General features: G+C 51.8%; 1 protein-coding gene across 1 annotated transcript in view; it reads left to right on the forward strand.

Moving 5' to 3' along the window:
• The window catches only part of LOC107521320 (c-Maf inducing protein), a 230,503-nt gene that overhangs the window by 141,397 nt on the left and 67,535 nt on the right, over window positions 1–21,571 (forward strand). The window contains exons 2-3 of the mRNA XM_016165886.2: window positions 135–260; window positions 11,535–11,585. Coding sequence (XP_016021372.2) covers window positions 135–260; window positions 11,535–11,585 — 177 coding nt within the window. The remainder of the gene's footprint in view (window positions 1–134; window positions 261–11,534; window positions 11,586–21,571) is intronic.

The following is a 21,571-nucleotide window of genomic DNA, read 5'->3' on the forward strand; positions in this document are numbered from 1 at the left end:
GTATCTGTCTGTACCAGCTAGGTTTGCTTGCTGCCACAGTGGGGATGTTTTCCAGAACCTTCTTCTGAGGTGCGGATGTTGTGCCTGATCCTGTAACCAATGCATGTCTTTTCTTTTTCTTCTTTTTGCTACAGCCAACTGGGTACATGGAAAACTCAGTCTCCTACAGCGCTATTGAAGATGTTCAGCTGCTGTCCTGGGAGAATGCCCCGAAGTACTGTTTACAGCTCACAATTCCTGGGGGAACTGTTTTACTGCAGGTAGGAGAAATAAACATGAACAAGCAGTTTCTTCTCCCAGCCCCACTCACTCACTCACTCTCCTCTCTTCTGTTGGTGGGAGGCGGCAGCTATCAGGACGAAAGGTTGTTTAACTTAGGGTGTTTTTTTCTCCAAGTACAAGAAAAGTATGACCCGGGGCTCACTGCAGGAAAGGAAGAGGAAGTAAACACGATTGAGCACCTACTGCGTGCTTGCCACAGTCTAGGATATTTACACATTGTGTGTTTATTTCTTTTAACAAACCCGAGAAATAGGTTTTTGATCTCCATTTTACGGGTGAGGAAACTGAGGCACACCGGCACGTTGTTAGGCCTTAAAAAGCAAGTAAGCAACAGATGTCATCTTTTGATCTGCTTCGAGTGAGGAGGCTTCTTTTCGCAGATTTAAGTCTTTTGAGACTCTGATGGTGCTAGGAGCTATGTCCTTGGAAAAGTATGTGTTTTGTGTATATTGCTCAGGACTGTTGGTTAGAAATGATGCAAACAGTATTCAGACTATCTGAAGCAAAAAGAGAATTTGATGCTGTTACTGTGTTAAAGGACCTGGGAAGTGTACGGGGACTTCAGGCATTGATGGGTCCAGGAGTCAGATGATAACATTAACACTCAGTATATCTCCCTCCAGCGTGCCTCCCCGCCCCCCACTGCCCCATCTGCTGGCTCTGCTTCTCGGTGTTGGCTTTATTGTCAGGCAGGGTCTCTCCATGTGGTGGCGGAGATGGACTTCTGCCATTCTCAAGCTCCATTCTTGGAACTTATAATCCTTAAAAATATAAGAGCCCATTTTTTCCCCATTATCTTTCTATAAAATCTCATGGAAGATTCTTGCTGGCTCTGCACCAGCCCCATGCACCCCAGGGAATGCACTGCCTTGGATTATGTGTTCATCCTTTCCACAGACGGCTGTGTACCCCAATAGCCCTGTCTGCACCTCGTGGGCCAAAAGAGGTGGGTTTACCAAGAAAGGAATTATGGCAGAAAAAATAACTCGCTGCTGCAGTACATATATGTGATATGTTCTAGACCATTTCAGGGAGAGTCACCCCAATTTTCCACAGGCACCCCAAGGTGGAAACCCCTCATTCAGAGAAAATGAACTCTCTTGTCATTGGGAGAACAGTCTGCCTTAGCCTTTCTTTTAGGGCCATTTTCTTTCTAACGCTGTTACTCCAGGGAGAGACCTGCTCTGAGCCCAAAGACGCTGTCTAAAACCCATTTCTTAAGTGGCCACTGGGTTGTGTAACAACATTGGAGCCAAGAGGCATGCAGTTCGGCCTGTGAGAAATGCTCAGAGGTCTGACAAGATCAGTGTAACAGCCAAACATTCTTTAGAAAAGTCCCACTCTTTCCTGTCATCTCTTGGAGGACACCGAAACCGTGCCTGCCTATCTATCGAGTCTATGAAAGAGGTGGTCGGCTCTGGCCACCTTGGGCTGGGGGTGGAGCAGCAGTGGAAGGCGAGGGAGGTGCTGGCGGGATTCCAGGGAAAACTGAGAGAAGATGGGTGCTGAGAAAATCCCGTCTGAGTCACAGAACTCTGAGCCGGCCTGTCCCCTGCTCTGGGGGGAGGAAGGCGAATAAGCCCTTTGGCCCCATCCTTGAAGAGCCGCTGGGCCCTTTGGGGAGAAGAGCCAAAAACAAAGGACTATAGAGATAATTACTAAAATTGAGGCATGTCCCGGAAGACTAGGAGCCCAAAGTAGGGAGTGACTCACTTGGCCCAGGGTGCCAGGGATGGTGACATTAAAACTGGACACAAAGGGAGTGTGCCAAGATGGCGGGCACGCACTCTGGGCAGAGTGAACCCGGGAATGAAGCATGTTTGGAGGGGAGGGGCAGTTTGCTGCCCTGCAGGAGAAGGGAGGTGGGTTCAGGGCCCTGTGGATGCATTCAGAGCTATTGGGTCACACTTAGATCATACAGGTCTCGTTAGCTGAGTGAAGACCCAGTGGCTGTATTGCGAGAGCAATAGGGAGCCATTAAGAGCTCCTACAGGGTAAGGGGGACAATAGAGGGATCAGTCTGGTTGCAGGGCAAAAAAGGCTGGTTGTGTGAGTCCCAGAGGGAAGCAGGAGAGAGAGAAACCCTTGAAATAGTCCAGCTAGAGAAAGGAGGCCCCGAGCCCCCATCTCTCTAAGTATAGTGGTCTCCACCCTGCCAGTAGGGGCAGCACGGGACCTCGTTGCTTTCAGAGCTGAGAGGGCAGTGGTCCCTTCAAGGAAGTAAGTACTCTGAGTGTCACTCATCCTGGGGACAAAGGGGCAGTGAGGCTTGGAGAGGTGTGTGTCACTGGGCAGCGCCTGGGATGTCCCTTTAACCCAGGCCGTGGCTGCAGGCCGGCCGTGATGACTCGCCTGGCTGGGGCTGCACCCAGCAGTGGCCGCACGTCAGAGCGTCTCCTGCTGTGCTGACAGACAGATGGGCCTGCGGCTGCTCCAGCATCCGCCTTGTTCACTGCCCCCCTGCTCCAGTGGACGGCAGCCTCACAGCCCAGGGCCAGAGGCTGGAGCAGGAGAGTGGGAGGAGGAGAAGGTGGCACCAGCTCTTGGGATCCAGGGCTGGACTCAGCTGGGGCAGAGGAAGCAGAGGTGGCCTGGACTCCATCACCCAGCGGAGCCCGTGCCCACCGCTGTTTCTCTCTTGCTGCCATTTCCTTCAGCTTCTACCTCGCTTCCTGCTAGTCACTCTCCTGCCCTCCCTCCCGCAATTAATGGGTCATGGTGTGTGGCCATCTTGTTACATAAGTGGGTTTCAGTTCACCTTAAAGATGAGCTCCACTCCAGGCTGAGGGGTCCATGTGGTTACGGAGTGGCCGGGAGCACCCGGAGCCCAAGGGCGGTGGCCCGAAGTGCAGGGCAGGGCACTCCTCACATGTCGTTGTGGAAGACTGCGGGTTCTTTTGCTTTGGGCTTGTCCCCATTCACATGACAAGACCAAGAGCCATGGCATGACAGAGCAATTTTCCCTGTTCCAGATGGGAGGGAGGCCCGAGAAGCAGCCGCGGGGCGCTCAGGGGCAAGGTGGACTTGACGAGCTTCGTCTGAGTGCTGGTTGAGTGGTGCCGCCCCTGCAATAGGCACTAGCCACACAGGGTTGTTTGCACTTAAATTTAATTTTATTAACTCAAGAATGCAGTTCCTTGTTCCACTGGCCACATTTCGAGTGCTCAGTAGCCACATATTGTTAGTGGCTATTGTGTTGGACAGCCCAGATCAAGAACATTTCCATCATCACCAACAGTTCTGTTGGATGAGCCAGACCCTAGAACTTTCCATTTTGATCCATGCTCCATACACCGGACGGCCCCTCCCAGGGGCGATAGCCTCAGAATGCAGGTGGGTGTGCGGAGGTCCAGCATCTCCGCATCCCTGAGCAGGGTCCCATCCCGCTGGGTGCAGCACAGCTGTTTCTACATGGGGGCGATGAAACCTCCCTGGTCCCTCTTCTCTCCCCTCCCCTTCTCTCTCCTCCTCCCAGCTCAGCCCCCTCTCCCTTCCCCTCACATTCGAAGGTTCTCAGTATCCATGGCATCTGTTTTCCTCTGTCTCTCTCTGACACTTTTTCTCCATGTCTCCCCTCCCTTCCTTTCTCCTCTTCTCTACCCTCTTTCTCTTGCTCTCTCTCCCCCCACCCCCCCCCCTCTCTCTCTTTGTCTCTCACTCCCTGCTTCTCTTGCAATTTCTTTTTCTCTGGTGTCTTCCCCCAGGCCCCTCTCCCCACCCTGGCCCTTCTCTCTGCGTGTCTTGGCTTAGCTCTCTCTCTCTTCTCCTCCCTCGATTCTCTCCATGTCTCTCTGTCCCTCTCCCAGGGACCTTTTTACAAAGCTGCTTTGTTGGAATTTGAATTGGTGCCTCACTCAAACCTTGGGGAGCTGATCTATCTGAGTTCAAGGAAGGTTAAGAGACCCTCTTAGGCAAGCATGCTGTCTCCCCAACTCGGTGACACCCAGCAATCTGCCAGCAGGTCCAGTTGCCAGACAAAAGCACCAGCCTTCCAGCCTGGGTCCAAGCGGTGTGTTTCTGGATGCCTTGTGATTTTCAGCCTGAACTCCTTAATGCCATGTTATTAGAATCCCTGGGTGCAGAAAGGACCTATTTATCTTCTTTCCTCCCTTAATGCCCTTTCTGCTGGTGTTTCATTGTGAGGAGGGAACTGCATAAGCACATAAATGGTGCTGTGAAAGCATCTTGGGCACCTCCGTCCTCCCCCCAGGGTGGTGGGCGTTAAAGAGCCATGTGGAGGAAGATCATCTTCTGGGGATTTCTGCCTCACAGTGAGAAGTGGAGCTTCTAAAACAAGTCTGCGGGAGGCACCAGACCGAGGAGAGCCTCCTTCCCCGAGAGCAGTTGCTTCCTTCCTTCTGGAGTGGTTTCCAAGACCACCTCTTCTCAGTGACGTTCCCAAAAGTCCCCCAGGAGGCCGGGCAACTGTTTACCCCAAACACTGGCGGCCGCGGCAGGCACAGGGTGGGTTCTCTCCTTACTGGAAGCTGGAGAGAAGGACCTTTCCGGTCTAAAGAGCACGTGCTGTTTTTTCCCTAAGAAGTCGGGCCGGGGAAGGAGAACTTGGGAACAGTCACCCCCACTGTACCCTTGGCTGTTTTTCTCACCTCTCAAGACAATACAACAATGAGAGAGAACTTGGCAACTTTCGAAGAGGAAATTAAGCAGAATTTGCCTGGAACGAGGCCCTTTCAGTATTCGAAAGATTTATCACTAAGAGAAGTTGGCGCCGGCCTGAGCAGGCCTGCCTCTTCCAGGGCCTCTTTCCCATGCTCGAATCTCGTCTCCTCTGAGTGACCCTCAGGACTCTGAGCTGTGCCCTGTGACCCAGGGGACCAGGTCATTCCTGCTCAGCCACCCATAAGGTGTATGGGAAGTCTGTCCAGAAACTTGCCCCCCACCCTCCCACCTCTGGCCAGGCACAGCCCAGTCTCCTCTCTTTTCCTCGGACGGCACTTAGAGATGTCTGCACAGGGATTCCGGACTTCCCCCGGCAGCCTCTGTCCTTCTTTGAAACTAGACAAGCTGAAGGAAGGAGCAGTTCATGGCCTACCCTTGTTGCAGCCTTTCTGACTCCACTGGCAAGAGTGGAAGTGGCTGTGAGGATGCCTGTGTGCCACAAGCCACCTCCGCCTCCTCTGGAGGAGAGTCTGGCCCACCTTCATGTTTGTGGGGTGGAGCCTCCTGGTGACGGAAACTGGCACAGAGTCCTTCCTCTTCCCCCTCCGTCAGTATAATGCTTTCAGATTTCCCAGCCCAATTCCTGGAGCCCAGTGGAGCCCAGCATGTTGGCTCATGTTCGGGTGGGCAGCAGAGAGAGCAGGCTGTGGGGTCAGACAGACCTGAGGCCCAGCCCAGTTCTGTCATTCTCTACCTGTGTAATTTTGGGCAGTAGCAGTAACCTCTCTGGACTTCTGATTTATCTGTGAACTGGAGCCATGATACCTGCCTCCCTGGATGTTTTGAGAACCAATGATATTACATGTTAAATACTTAGCACTGTGCTGGGTACATAGTAGGTATTCAGGAAAAGACTGCCATGATTATTTCTAGTGTAGTCAAATACAATTTGGAGAAGCGAAGCTATAAAGGCTGTATAGTTCTTTTGAAGTTCTGCTACACATGACATTTTCTTCAATGAGCAGAAGGGATATAGTGATGCTTTATTCATCTGTTTACCCACCGATGTGTTTATCCATCTGTCTGTCCATCCATCTACCCTTCCATTTATCTACCCATCCACCCATCTACCTATTTATCCATGTGCCCATCCATCTATCCATCCACCCTCCTATCCATTTATCTACCTACCCACTCATCCATCCATCCATCCATCCATCCATCCATCCATCCATCCATATGTTCATCCAGGGAAGTCAGACTATGCTAGGTTATGCTACAGTGACAAGTAGCCCCAAATTCTAAGTGGCTCAAAACAGCAAAGGACTATTTCTCCCTCAGCTGAGTGTCCCTGGCGGGTCAGCTGAGAGCTCAGCTGGTGGAACATGCATCATCTGGAACGTTCCTGGTTACCAGGGAAAGAGGAAGAGGATCTACTGAATAGTGTACTGCCTCCTGAAGGCTTCCACCGGAAGTGACACAGGTCATATCCGCTCAGGGTTCACTGGCCAAAGCAAGTCACCTGGCTGTGTGTAGCTACCACGTGCCAGAAGGGAGCTGGGAACACTGGGGAAGGACACCGATGAGACCACAGCAAGTCTAGGCTTTAGTTTCCTCGTCAGAAACATGGCAGGAGAGGACAGGTTGGGTTAGAGTCAGGTTCTTGACCTGTGGTCGATGATATAATCAAACTGCCTGCCCAGTGCTATGTGCATCTGCATATGCGTGTGGTGTACAAATATGTGCTTTACTTGGGTGTGAGTCCATAGCTTGTTTCAGGTTCTCATAAAGCCCCCCAAAGCTTAGAACCCCTGGACTGGGTGACCCTTGAAATCCCTTTGAGCCTCTGATTCAAAGAGCCTCATTTGTTATAATGGACAAGTGCAGCTGAGGCCTTTGTCTTCCTCCAAAGTGCAGCCAGCCTAGAGGGCAGGAGGGGGAATGTGGCCGCCTCTCTTCCTATTCAGGCTGGAGAATAATGAGTCCCCATTGGGTGGGAGACATTTCCTGTTGCCTGGGAGGGAGCAGAGGAGAGCCGGGCAGTTTGACTCTTCCTTGACAAAGCATCTTTGTGCTTTGCTTTATCTGTAATTAATTCATTCAATGACGTTTTTAACTGGCCTCACTGGGGAGGTTGCAGTTAAACCTACTGTATCCAGCCTCCTTTCCCAATCCGATGGGTGGAGTCGATAAATAGCAGGGTTGGCGTAAGGCCTCTACAAGTGTCAGGAATAGGTGCAGGGAAGTGGAGGAGGAAGGGCAGTCCTCGCCGAGGCATCTGGGAAGGCAAGGGGTTTTGAAAGCTGAGAAGGGTGAGCACATGCCAGATGGGGAGCAGTGGGCAGTGAGGGCGGTGGTGTGGTCAGGGGCTGGCTCAGACTCCTGGCTGGGCAATAGGGCCCTATAGCCTACTCTGAACCTCAGTTTCCTCATCTGTGAGATGGGAGTATGCACGTCCTCACTTCTTAGTGATGTGTTTAAGGCAGTTGCCTGTTCAGTAACATCAGGCTGTTATTACTGACCTGCAAGATCTCAGTGAACCCCTGCACAGAGAGCAGGCTTCTTGCACCTGTGTTACATACAGATGAGGCAGTCTAAAGCCACACAGGTGTGTTCAGCTGGGATCCATGATCTGCTCTGCTGAATCCAAACCTAAACCTGCCTTTTTTCCAGATGCCACGCTGACCTCCTAGGGTTGAGACAGTCACGGGGGCGGGGCGGGGTGGGGGGGGTTGAACTGGCCAGGAAGCTGCATGTGTCTGGAGAACAGGGTTCTCAATCTGCCTTGTGAGGAAAGACTTGGAAAACTCAGGTTAGGATGAAAGGGGAGGTGACAGAGACAGGTGAGGTGGTGGTCAGTGTCACTGAAGAAACTTTCTGCTCCTTCTAGACAGTGGGTGCCTCTGTGAAATGCAGGACCCAGCTGGGCATAAGGGCAGGAGAAAATCTGTTGATCAGGGCTAGAAATCACCTGGTGTGTGACCTGGGGGATGCCAGGAGGGGTTGTGGCGTAACCAGAAGCAGCCGCTGCTCTGGGAGCTGGTTGGCTCCTTCTGGAGAGACAGCTGCAGGGAAAATGCATGGGAACATAGACTTTTGAGAAGGAAGAAAGGTCCAGAGGGTCCATACAGATCCATCGGGACTCTTTGATGCAAGCAGCTGAAGTGGGCACGAGCTATCTCAAGCAGGAAAGGAATATACTAGAAAGATTGTTGAGAGCCTGAAGAACAGGCTTATTAGGAAATGGATTGGAGCAGAGGCAGTTGGGAGACCATGTCCCAGCCCCTACTTCATAAAGAATTCTCAAACCTCTCATCTTGACATCATTTTGCTCAAGACCCAAGTCTTGATTGACCCTGCCTGGGTCCTCTGCTCACATACGGCCAGCGGAGGGGTTGGGAAGCCCCCTTAAAGATCCTACATGGGAGGTACCCTTAAAGTGGGAAGGGCTGGCCTCGTTATAGGGGAGACAGGCCTCTGTTAGATTCGGTTGCTGAGGTGGAGGAAGGGAGTGAGCATCTACCACTAAACACCGCCTACACAGTGCTCTGTCTGTTGGGCTGTTTGTGTGCAGCCCGCCCTGATGCTACCAGGTACTGCTGATCGGTGCTGGGGATTTGGGAATAAGACCCTGCCCTCCAGGAGCTTGCAGTCCACTCACTCATTCAACACGTTTTGCTGATGCCCCAGGCCCTGGGGAGACTGTGGTGGTCACACACAGTCACGTATTTATAGAGCAGCATGGTGGGGCCAGTGGCCCTGAAGAGGGAGAAATGAGGGTCCCTTTTCCTTCTCTCTCTCCTCTTCCTTTTTTGTCTGCACTTGGTCATTCAGTCCATCCAGTGACACCTTCTGGGCACTGCCCAGGCCCACTGTGGACCCTCAGAACCAATGGAACAACCCACGTTAGCCCTAAACCAACCTGGCAGTACCTCCCAGATTCATTTCCTACTGTCGCTGTGACAAATCATGACAAATTTAGTGGTTAGAGCAAAACAGATTTATTATCTTCAGTTCTAGAGGCCAGAAGTCCAACATGGGCCCCGCTGGGCTAAAATCTAGGTATCTCCAAGGCTGATTCCTTCTGGAAGCTCGAGAACCTGTCCCCTTGCCAATTCCAGCTCCTGGAGGCCGCCCGCAACCCTCGGCTCATGGCATCACCATCCGGCCTCTGCTTCCATCTCTGACCCTGACCTCCTGCCTCCCTTTTCAGGACCCTTGTGATCACATTAGCTCACCCAGATACTCTCCCCATTCTCAAGATCCTTAATCACATTTGCGAAGCCCCTTAGCACCCTAAGATATCACAGGGGTCTAGGATTTGGACAATCTTCGGGAGTCCTTTATCCGGCCTACCACACCTGCCCTTTCTCTGACCACCTCAGTGTGTTAAAAAGCAGAGACGTGGTGGACCGAGAGCATGCTGAAGCCACTCATACTGGCTTGTCCCGGCTCCTGAGAGCTGATCGTGTACATCTCTCCCCAACTCTGGTCCAGGGACAGAATCAGCCAAAGTAGCATCATTCACAGCACAGAAGTCAGCACACGTGAGCAGTGATATTTTTTATCCCGGAGGGCCTGTTGTCACACACTTATTAGCACACCACAGGCCGCGGCTGCCACTGATACTGATCACTGCTGTCTGCAGAGTGTTTGCACGTGCCGGGCTCTGCGCTAAGTAAGCATTTTATATGTATTATCTCATCGTTGGGATCTTGGTTCTGCTCTCCGTGAACATGGGATGTATTTTGTCATCCTAATGAACAAGAATTGTCACAAGACCACAAAGCTGGCTCAGCACTTGACAGGAGGTGACCAAGCCACAGACCCTTTGGGATACTGCTGGTCCCTGTGGCAGACGCCCCTTTGGTCTGCCAGTCAGGTGTCATAGGCTTTGTATCATAAGGGAACTTGCTCCAGGTCACACCGTTAGACCACAGAGAGCCCAGACTTGAAGCCAGGTTGCTTGGAGAGTCAGCCACCACAGGAGTCCCTGCATCATGTAGAGGGTGTCCCTCAGCCCACTCCCCACTCAGGCACCGAGTTCTGGTGTGAGTCAGCTCAGGGTTTGGAATGAGTCTCTGAGCCTGAGTCCTCGCTGCACTGGCTGCTGAACTGGTTCGTTTGTTCAAGCCCAGAGACTTCCCCACACTCTGCCCTGGCAGAATAGCTGATGTTTCCGTGGGGATCATGGTGCACAGGTGGAGAGACCTGGCGCTCCTCGACTGAGAGTGGCCCATAGTTGTATACGCCTGTGCATGCACGTGTCTGTGTGTGCCTGAGTGGGGTGGATTTTTGTGTTTAGAGGGAGGCTTTGGCCTTCGTGGAAGTCCCTTGACCAGCAGAGTCAGGATCACTTGGAGCAGAGGGCTATGGGGTCCAGCAGGAACAGACGCATTTTTCCCCCCTTTCTGCCCGTGAGGGTGGTCATTGGAAAACTTGGACAGCCCTAACAGTGTGGTTCACAGTGTGAGGCCTCCTGGCTTCAAGTCCTGGCCTCATGCCTGCTGCCTGTGAGCCTGCGGGAAGGTTTTTAACCTCCTAAGCCTCAGTTTACTCCTCTGTGCCGTAGAAATGAGCCGTTGACAGTGCCAGCTTCCCCTGCAGGGACTGAATGAGCCAATCCATGTGTAGGGCTTAGCGTTGTGTCTGGTGTGCATTAAATGTCCCTTAAATACCGCTGTTGGCATCAGCAAATCTGCTAGAAGTGGGGGTGAGAGCAGCAGCAGCATGCATCAGAGTCTGCAGAGCCTTCCTCGGTCCACACTATATTTGAGAGGACTTGATGATGGTGATGATAACAATAACAGTGGCTGCATTTCTGTTTGACCACCTACTGTGTGCCCAGCACGCTTCTAGATGCTTTATAGGAATCGTTCCCAACCCTCATGACATTCCTGCAATCGGGGGCATCGTCCCCATTTTACAGATAAGAAAATTAAGGCTGAGTTGCCCAAGCTCTCTGAACTGGGATGGTGTGTTTTGCTCTCTGCCTGGTGATTTTTAACTCGGGTCCACCCTAGTTCAAGGCTGGCTGCTTTCTACCATGACTTTCTGCAGCTGGCAGGAAGTGCATTGGTTAAACCCCCAGTCTTGGGAACTAGACTACCTGGGTTTGAATTAGTTGATGTGAGATCTCAGGGTCTCAGTATTTCCTTCAGTGAAACAGGCATAGTGTCACCCACCCGATAGGGCTGTTGTGAGGGCTGATGACAACCGCTAGGTACCTGGAGTAGCGCTTCGTACAAAGGAAGCGCTCAAACAGCTCCCACCATCATCATCCTGCCGCCATACCTCCTTCCAGTCCATCTGGGCCCCTCCTGTGATCCTGAAAGGGTCAAGATAAGTGTGAGTTACAGCACTTGCAGACACCAGTGTCTGAGGTCACGCCTACCTAGCAGAATAAGCACACGATGGCAGCGAGGTCTTATTTCAGAAAAGTCCCCCTGGTTATCACGTCTGTGTTGGTTTTGTACTCAAAGGGTTCAGCTTGGAAATCCCTCAGAAGGTTGTTAGGGTCACAGAGCAGACCCTATTGGCCAGACAGGCTGGGGCTCTTGTGCTGACCTGTAAAATGCTCTGAAACGCTAAAGCCAGTGACCGGACCTTGCTGTCCTGTTCTTGTCTTTCAGGCTGCCAACAGCTACCTGCGAGACCAGTGGTTCCATTCTCTGCAGTGGAAGGTAAGTCCTGCCTCAGTTGCTCATTTAGGGTGGCCACCTCCGTCTCCGGCATGGCTCGGAGCTGGTCTGTTACCCAGAGGTACGAAGGCAGAGATCTCCTGCCTCCCAGACTGTGTAACCGAGGAGCCTTGTTCCACTGTGTCAAGGCCTCTCCCCCTTCACCCTCTGTTGTTGAATACCTTTCTCCGTGCAATGCCGAAGTGGCATTCTTGCCCTGTTGGCCCTTGACTTTGCTCATGATCCTTACAGCATTGTGCCTGCTTCCAAAAGGATGTAGAACTGCTTGCTCTTAGAATAGGGGCTCACCTGAGGGGCTGGGGGAAGCAAGACTTCAGGGGCTCAGGATGCTGCCTTGAAAATAACTTCTCAAGGTGGCACCAAAGGTAAATTTACCAGATATTCAAAAACCTAACCGAGTTTCCATATAGCCCTCACTCTCTTTCAGTTACATGGTTTTTTGCCTTATTTCTTAGTTGTAGTTCTGCCTAGGGTGGTCCAGAGTCCTCTAGCACATAAGAGAAAGTAGTCCTTTACTGGCCACTTTTAAGAACCAGGGACCAGATCTGCAAGAAAGGTCCTCCCTGCCCCCGGAGAGTCCGTGTCCTGCCCTGTGGCTTGGGATCGGGGTGTGGAACATGCCTGGCAGCTTCCCCATGCGCCCTGCCTCCTGTCTCTCCCGCCTTCTGATTTTCAGTTTAGAACAAGCTATGACAGGCCTATGACCTCACGGAGCCAGCAGGTTATGGCTGGAATGACCGGTGCATGTCCTGAGCTATTATTTTTACTGTAGGTTGGAGAGCTGTGGAGGATGAGAGGCTGGCCCTGTGTAGGGTTTAAGGCCATGTGCCATCTTGGGATGATCGAGGGAACGCTCAGAATTCCTCTCATGCCTCTGGAGGGGCTCTCGTCACAGCCAGGCCGAGGATGGAAATACAACCCTGGAAAATTACATTCCTGGTCTCAAAGCGGGCCACTCCTCCCCACTCCCTGTAACAGCTGCAGGTCCTCTCGCTTTGTTGCCTGTGTGGCAGTCTCAGAGGCCAAGCATGAGTCTCCAAGTTGGGGCCACTAAGGGAAAGGACTAGCATTTATGGAGTACCTTCTCTGTGCCGGGAACTTGCAGCTAAGCTCAGGTCCTTTTTACCCTTGCCACAGCCTCATAAGGCTGATTATTACCATTGTTCCCATTTTATGTGGGAAAGGTGAGCCCAGCTTCCACAGCTGGTAGGGGCCTGGGGCAGGGTTCAGACCTACATCTTTCCCATACCTGTTAGGTGTCTGAATAGAGGTAGAAGGCACTGGTGGCAGCTAGCAAGGCATGGAAGCACACTTCTGCTCACGGAGTCAGCAGGTCTTGTTCAGGGCTTGATTTCTACAGGGAGATTGTCCCAAGGCCTGGCTCTCTGTGGCCAGATGTGCCCCAGGACAGGCAGAACCTACATCAGGACCTACTGGGGGCCATCTGGGAGTTAAATGCCAGAGCAGGCGAGAGGGAGGGAAGATAATGGATGGCAGCCACCTCACCGCCCCAGTGACTACTTACAATCTCCTCTCCGTTCTCCATGTGTGTTTCCATGTGGGCCCTCAGTAAATGATTGCCTTGCTTTTTTTTCTTAGTTCAGGACAGGGCAGAAAGTACTTAGAGATGTATGCAGCTTACCCAGCAGGTTGGGAAAACGCCTTATTGAAAAGGTGGCCAAGACCAGTGTCAGGGAGAGGCTGTATGTCATGGAGCTCTGCTTTCCACTTTGCTCTCGTCAGCATTTTTTTTCACCAGTGACCTACAGGAACGCTGAAAGGCAGTGCTCGTGAAGTTTGTGACTACCATGATGATCAAAATGATGGGCGTAGAAAGTTGCATTTCAGGAGACTGTCTTGAAAGATGATTTGAAAGTGACATACTTGAAACACACATTCAAGTCAAATGTCAAGGATTGCATGTGGGCTTCAGATAATTGATTAAGAAAGTACAGAATTGGGGATCCAAGGGCTTCTTGTAGTTCTCATGAAGATCTGGATGTCCACACTCATTTTGGTGGCATTTGGTTTTTGTATGGTTGTTAAATTTAATCAGTTAAATTTAAAAAAAGAAAGCATCCAGGAAACCCAGGTTAGGGTGTCAAGGAACCAGCAAGTGTCTGGCATTGTGTAGCTCTTCAGCCAGCTGGTGGACAGTGACCTTCGTTCTCACTGTGTAAACATTCGATGGTGTCATAGGCATGTGTAAGGTACTGGCTCTTCTTCCCCTTTGACACTCCCCCCGCCCCCCATAATTTAGGTATGCTGCCACCAGGTGGCAGTGACATCTCAGTGTCCTCAACTCGATTTCATTCCTGTGCCTCTTTGTCACCTAGTTTCGATGAGATTGGAGAAGGTGTGCTCACCTTCTTTTTAAAATGGCAAAGACACCCAAGGTGTTTTGCAGGCACTGCCGACGAGCGAACTGAGAGACCTGGATTCGAGTCCTGGTCCTGCAGGTTATTCCTCTGTGGTCTGCAGAGATTCTAACAAGTGTTCGTTTGTTCACATGTAGTTACTGAGTACCCACAGTGTATCAGGCCGGGCTAGGCGCTTTCCTGGAGTTCATTGTCATTCAGCAAATGAAGGAACCAAGGTTCAGAGAGGTCTAGTGACTTGCTCATAGTCACACAGCAGATTTTAGTATATGTCGGTGGGTCTTCCTAGCCTCCAGCTTAATCTGGCTATGACTTCCACCTCCTTTGGACCCTTCAACCTACTCAGAATGTGATCACCTGCTTCTCTTGATATAGCCACTCTCTCCATATTTACACCCAACCATTTTGGGTTTTTCCGTATCATTTTTTTTTTTCTGTTTAAAAAAGAAAAAATCAAAAGAATATCAAAAATAAGGACTTACAGAAATCACACAAGCTTGGCTTAAGTTTCTGAATTTTCTAAATGTTTTTGTCTTTTTTTCCCCCTGCACCAGTACATATTTGCATATTGTAGCTGCAACGCACAGAGAATACCTTCTTCTAACTGTAAAGAGCATTATCTGTTAAGTCCTGTGTTTCCATCGATTTAGATTTTATCGAGTTTTACTGGTATCTCTACGGCATTCTCAACAAGGGCGATATTGCCCCTAAGGGAGCCAAAACTCTTTGCGGCTTAAAAAACCTTGAGTTACTATAATTGTGTGTGGCCCTTCAAAGTTCAACTCTACTCAACAAAATCTTATGTTTTAGTATTTAATTTCAAAGGGAAGATGGCATATGCGAGGTGGGGATGTCTAAAAAGCTCCTTAGTGGGATGATAATGCAAAAAGGTTGCGAAAGCTGCTGTAGAAGCTACCTCATATTGTGTTGTCAAACGAGGCAGAGTATAAATAAAATATCTATATAACATTCTTGCCAATTGCTGCTCCGCCCTCGTAAGCCCCTTGTTCTAATGGCTGCAGCTCTGAATTCCGGTGTGTTTACATGCTGTCACAGGTCATCGCAGTCCATTTGGGGCATTGCCTCAGCACTGGGCATCATGTCTTGAGCATCATCTGTCTCACTAAATAGTCTGTTGTTGGTGACATTTCTAAGTGAGGAAATTTAAGTCATGCCCAAGGCCCCAAAGTGACCCTAAGGGGAACAGGTTTGACCCACAGTGTCCTGGTCCTCAGGACCGGTTTCCTTCCCCCTTCCCCACCCGAGCAGCTTTGTTCTTCCTCCCAGGCTCCCACATTCCACCGTTGGCCAGTGCTGGTCAGGGAAATTTGGAGGAAGACGAACAGCATCTCTGGTCCCAGGAAAGAGGGTAGGATGCAGTTACTCTGGGCAGCGGGATGGCAGCTTCTGTCCTCCCAGCATCCATTGGAGCAGAGCTATCCTGAGGGCTCCCTGTGGAAGCCAGCCCTGTTTGGCTTGGGTGGTTTGGCCCCTGAGGCCAATTCCTGGGGGTACAGAAGCATAAACAGTTGCACTGAGTTAATGAGGCCTCGTTTCTCATGCAGAGATGCACCTTGGAGGCCAGGTCCTGTGGAGACAGGCCTGTCTGTGTACAAGGCATGAGAGGACAGGCTTGTCCATGTGTGCCAGGCTGTGAGGGGACAGCCTGGTTTGTGACTAGGCTAAGAGTGTGTTCCAGGCTGTGAGGGCAGAGTCTACACAGCTGTGAGAGGACCAGTCTGCCCAGGGTTCGAGGTGACAAGCCCTGAGTACCTGGCTGGGAGGAGACAAGCACCAGGCCCATGAAGGAGCCCAAGAAGCAAGATACACCTGCTTGGCATAGCCAGCGTGGCACTTCTGGTGCCTCCAGCTCTGAAAAACTGCCTTTTCATTCCTGAGACGGGTTTTTCAGGCTGTTGCACAGAAGTCTTGAAACCCCAAATGATTGTATCCCCAGGGGAAGTCGGGTCACTAAGAACAGCCCCAGGGGCTGAGCCCACGTGCTGAGGATGGAGCAGACTGTGAGACAAGAATCTGGCCCATTTTCCCGTCCCAGGGCTGCTGGGCAGAGGAATGTACTCAGCTCCGGGAAGATCCCAGCCCAGATTTCATCCCCTCTGGCAGCCTGCCTGGGCCACACTGCCTCCTTCTCCCCAGCAGGGTTTCCCAAGCCCCTGCGGTGGCCAAAGCGTCATGGTCACCCCTGTCCAGGGCTCTGTCCCTTTTCTGCACAGAGGAGGAAGGTGGAATGTGGGGTGGTTTGTGTGCACAATTTGTGTGTGTGTGAGAGAGAGAGAAGGAGGGCGGGGTGGACCGACTATGTTATAAGTGCACTGGGTATGGAGTGCGTTTATTTGGGCCTCAGTTTTCATCTCTGTGAAATGGGGATAATACTTGTACCTCACCCTTGGGTCTTTGTCAGGATGGGCTGCTCTGTTGATGGTGAAGCAGTTAGGAAAGAGGCCCACAGGAAACAGTGCTGTGGGAGCATCATCACATGCACCTTTATTTGTGTGTCTCCCGAGTGTTGGTGCGTCAGCCCGGCCCCTCCTTCCCCTCCCAGCCCCCACCCCCCCGTGCCTCACGTACCCGCCACGTGGTGCGTCCAAGAACTGAGGATGGCGCAAAGCCTGTCCTCAGGAGGCCCTGCCCCGCACAGGCTGTCGAGTGTTGAGCACCACTGTGCTCGGCACTTCATGCACTTTAGCTCCCTTAATCCTGATAACAGTTCTGCGAGGTCTTCACTACTCTGTCTCAGATGAGTGTCAGGAGAGACTCATCTCAGGGGACAAAGGACATTGCCACGGACAGCTGGCTCCTAAGGATGTTACAATCTAGCTTCCACATCAGGCCCTGGGTGAGCCTGAAGCCACCGCTGAGGCACAGCCACCGTCAGGGCCCCCAGCGGGCAGGTGAAGAACCAGAGGCTCAGAAGTGGAGACCGTGGGGGCTGAAAGCCTATGTTCCCTCTCTCATCAGGCCACCCTCTTGGAAAGGCTAAACCACCACCCCTGTTTCCACACAGGGAGAGAGGCCCTAGGTGGTGCCAGGATTCCTAAGGAACAGGTTAGAGGGACAAAAGGCCCCTTGAGCTGATGCCCCTCCTCTGAGGGTGAGCTCCTGGGGGAAGGGTGGGACCCTCCAGTGGGTGCTTTCACCCCCAATTCTGACCTTCCTCTTGGACCCCCCTCCCTCTCTCCTCTTGGGCATGGGAGCCCGAGGCCTTTCCTCGCCTGGGAAGAGCCATTGCTAGACCTGCAGCTGTGGCCCCTCCACAGCTTTCCCTGCCCCCACCGAAGACCCCCTGGGCTCACATTCCCAGCTCACGTGCCCGAGTTCCTCTCCAGCCCTCCCTCAGCACAAAGCCGCAGGTGGCCATCATCACCTTGTCAGGCACTTGCTTCTGTGCCGAGTAGGTATCACCCTGTTGAGTTCTCACAACCCCACGGAGGGGGCCTCATCCTCCCACTTCCCCTTTTCACAGATGTGTAGACCGAGGCCGAGAGGTTAAACCACTTGCTCAGGGTCACGTAACTATTAGATGGCAGAGCTGGGGCTTGAACGCATGTTCGACTGATTCCAGAGCCTGGGATCTTAACCACTGGGAACGTGGCTACCGGCTGCACGTGTGTGCGAGTGCCCGCATGCGAGCACACGTACACGCCAGACCATTCCTCACACCTGTGAACCTGCACTTCCCGATTGTCCCCTCAGTTTTTCCGTTCTCATGATTTGCATGTTTAGGCCTTGGTATTTTTGTTTCAAAAGGCGTTGCATGAGAGCTTTACATTTTTCTGTAAATCTCACCTACGGGTACTGGCACTGTGAGGATTATGCAAATTAACCTCTGACTTGGCAGTCCCCTGCCGGGCATGGATAAGGGCTGATTGCCCTACCCCATCCTCCGTGGGGCATACCACAATCAGAACACCTGTCCCCAGCCGGAGAAGGTCAAGCTCAGCACAAACCCACTTCCACATCAGCTCCAAACACACTAAATCACCTTTGCCCCCATATTCCAGCATTAAGGCTCTATGTACCTGGACCTAGCCTTTGCTCCTAACTGCCCTTTGTGCTGGGCTCCTGCCCTCCATCGTGGCTCCTGGCTGAGCTCACCCGCTCTGGCCAGATGTCCCTTTGCCTGGAGGGAAGACGATGACCCCTGTTTCACCCTTCTACCACCTCTGCAGTGGCCTCGCCCCTCCTGCCCCACCACCCTCCTGTCTGTCTGTCTGTCCCCCGCTGTCTTTCTCTACCTTTTTAAGTGACCACAAAAACATCTTTACAGCCACATCAAGGGCGACAACCCCTCTGCTCCTGCCAGTCCCCACGCAGCGACTGAGTTCACTCTTGCAGACGCCCTCACAGGCTTCGTTTATCTGTGCACAGACGGTCCTGCTGCTGTGACGTCACATGGCCGTTTAAACATTCCAGCACGTGTCCAGGTCTGCACAGGCTCGCCCTTGTTGGGTGCTTGGGCTGTTCCTGCTTTTCTCATTGTAGATAATGCAGACGTGACTATCTGTGTATCGAAGCTTTTACTTCTTTTGAACCACTTTTTTAGGACAGATTTCCAGAACAGCGGCTACTAGGCAGAGTAGGGGTATTTCTTCATGGCTCTCACCACATATTGCCAGATTGCTCCCAAAAGAATAATTTTCGCAATCCCCAAGGGTGAGGGCTGTGGGCCAGACTGCCTGGGTTCAGAGCTGGGCCCCACCACTGCTACCAACTGTGTGGCCCTGGACTAGTTACTTTCCTCTCTGTGACTCCCTTTCCTCCTCAATAAAATGGGGTTCATAATAAGCCCAAGCTCTTTAGGTTCTTGTGCTGATCAAGTGGGTTAAGAGCTGTAAAGAACTTAGAACAGCTCCTGCAATGTGGGTATCGGATCGGTGTTGTTATTTTTCACCCTGTGTCCCTTTGTGTAGAAGGGTCCCGGAACACAGCTGTAGGAAAAAGGAGGCACGTGCCATCATCACCAATGAGCCATGACGGCGTCCCCAGTCAGTCACTGCCCTTTTCCCCCGAGGCAGAGCTCTCCTCGGCAGAGCCCCTGCTTAGTCCCCCTGAGTCGACGGAGGGAGGGAAAGCTTCGCATCACCCCCGTTTTAGTGGCCTCCCAGTCCTCTGGTCATGAGTGTCAACTGTCCTGCCTCGGAGAAGGAAGGTCAAACAGGGAAGCAGGACGAGGATGGTTGGGAAGTGGTCTCAGTGCTCTTACTGGCCCAGCCACAGGTCCGCTTCATCCAGGCTGGCAAGGCAGGAGTTCCATCAAGATTAATTTCTGGCACTTGGTCAGAGAGGGCTTCGTGACCTCCTAAGAAGGGATCAAGAGATTGAGCAGAGCGCTGTGAAAGGAGAGGCTTTCCCCGCACGGCAGGGGGCCCGCCTCGGTCCAAGATTTCAGGAGGGGCCTCAGCAGTGTGGCACTGAGCCCCGGAGAGCAGAGGCCCTTACAGAGGTGAGTCCAGCCAGGATGCATTAGCACTCGTGCTCAGTGGGACTGAGGGAAAGCCACAGGGGCCCAGGCTGCTGGTCCCCCGGGAGGACCACAGTCTTCAGCGACCCCCAGGCATAGCTCGTGCCCCGCAGAGTGTCATCAGGGACCCTGTAACTAATAACAAGGGAGGCTTCAGGGATTGAAGCTAACAAGTGGCAGAGGGCAGGGCAGCCTGGGGAGCAGAGCTCACACTCCCATGGGCTATCTGGACACTAGGTGGAGAGAACGGTTATTAGGTTCCTGCTAATATCAGGCGCTGTGTGGGGGCTTGCACGTGTGTGATCTGCTGCGACCTTGTCTGAGTTTAATTAGACTCTTCTCAAAGGAGGAGCTGAGAGGGCAGAAGAGGCTCATACACATCACGTAGCTGGAGCCAGGCAGAGCTGGGATTCAAACCCAGGATGGAGGGTGCATCTTCTCCCAGTGGGAGGTGGCATCACTGTGGACCTGGAGAGGGCTGGAAAATGGGAGCAGAGCCCCATTTCTGAGCCACAGGGGCAGAGAAGCCACAGGCGGGTGCCAGGACCTTGCAGTGGTCTCCACTTCCCCCAGCCAGTGCTCTCTTTGGAATAGACATGGGCATTTTTGGCCTGTTTCTTAAATAAACTTTTTATCAAAAGATAACATATAGAGAGACAAGTGCACAGATTAAAAGAATATTGCTGGATGAATTCTCGCAGAATTGATCCATGTAACTGGCACCCAGGTCAAGAAACAGAGCATGACTGCCTCCCAGGAGCCCCCTCGGCCCCTCCAGTCTCTGTGTCCCCCCCCCACCCCAACCCCCACCACGGGAAACCACGATCCTGCCTCCTAGCAGCGTAGTTTAGTTTTCATATATCCGAACTTTACATAAATAGAGTCATGCAGGCTGAACTCTTTTGTGCCTGACTCCTTTGGCTCAAAATTATGTTTATAAGATAATAGCTGCGCTGTCATGTGTAGCAGTAATTTATTCATTTGCTTTGCTGCATGGTATTCTGTCTCTCTTGGCAAACGTATGTCCACATCCTAAAGACCATAGGCCGCACGGCAGGCATGGGGTCCCCTTTAACGGACACTACCCAACACTTTTCCAAAGGGGTCATAGCAATTTATATACTCGCCAGCAATGTACGAGAGTCCTAAGGCACAAGGTATTTAAAAATCACATTTTTAATACTGAAGAAGACAAAGAGAACTAAAAAAAATTCCCAGTTTATGAACCTCTTTAATACTTTTTAAGTTTTAAGAAAATCGATGTATAATTTCCATGTAACAAAATGCACAAATCTTCACTGTTGAGTGTGGTGAGTTTTACTGTTGTATTCGCCTGAATCACCACGACCCAAATTCCCATCACCCAGAAGATTCCCTCGTGCCCCTTTCCAGTCCCTCGCCCCTCCCCCACATATCCTCTGGTAACACTTAAGACAAAAAAGTTATGCATGTGTGTGGTAATACTGAAAACTACAGAAAGGTATAAAATGCAGTCTTCTCCCCCAGCTCAGTTTTCCAAAAGGCAGTCCTGATAGCAGCTCCATGAGGCCTTTCTGAAGTTTTTTATGAATCTTCCTTTGTAAACACCACACAGGTTTTATTACCCACACTATTGTGTTCTTTGCCTCTTTACCCTTTAATTGCATTGGTGGCGAGTTCTCTATGACAGCACATACAGATCTCCTTTGTCAGTTTTTACAGTTTTGTAGTGTTCCATTTAGGCAGGAGTCAAACTGGATGAGACTTTAGGTCTTTCAGTAAAACACTGTTGTCTAGATGGAGAAACTGAGTTTCTGAGGAAAAGGACAAGCATTTCTTGAGCACCTGCCATTGATGGACCAGAGGCAGCAAGAGGCCCTTCGCCACCTAATCCTCACCTCTTTGGACCCCTTTAACCATCTGCACTTGAAAGGTTAAGAATCTGGAAGCAGGGGGCCTGGGTGATATGAGCTGCCCCAGGCCACAGAGCGGAAAGTGGAGGAGCTAGGTCTGCACCCTGTCCCTGGGACCCCAAGCCTTTCCCTGCACCCTCCTACCCCAGCCAGGGCTTCCTCAGCCCCTGCCAGAGGGCTAGCCTTGGGCTTTGGGACATCCTAGACACCCCCACC

This window comes from Rousettus aegyptiacus, unplaced genomic scaffold (assembly GCF_014176215.1).
Source record: "Rousettus aegyptiacus isolate mRouAeg1 unplaced genomic scaffold, mRouAeg1.p scaffold_m13_p_14, whole genome shotgun sequence".
NCBI lineage: Eukaryota > Metazoa > Chordata > Mammalia > Chiroptera > Pteropodidae > Rousettus > Rousettus aegyptiacus.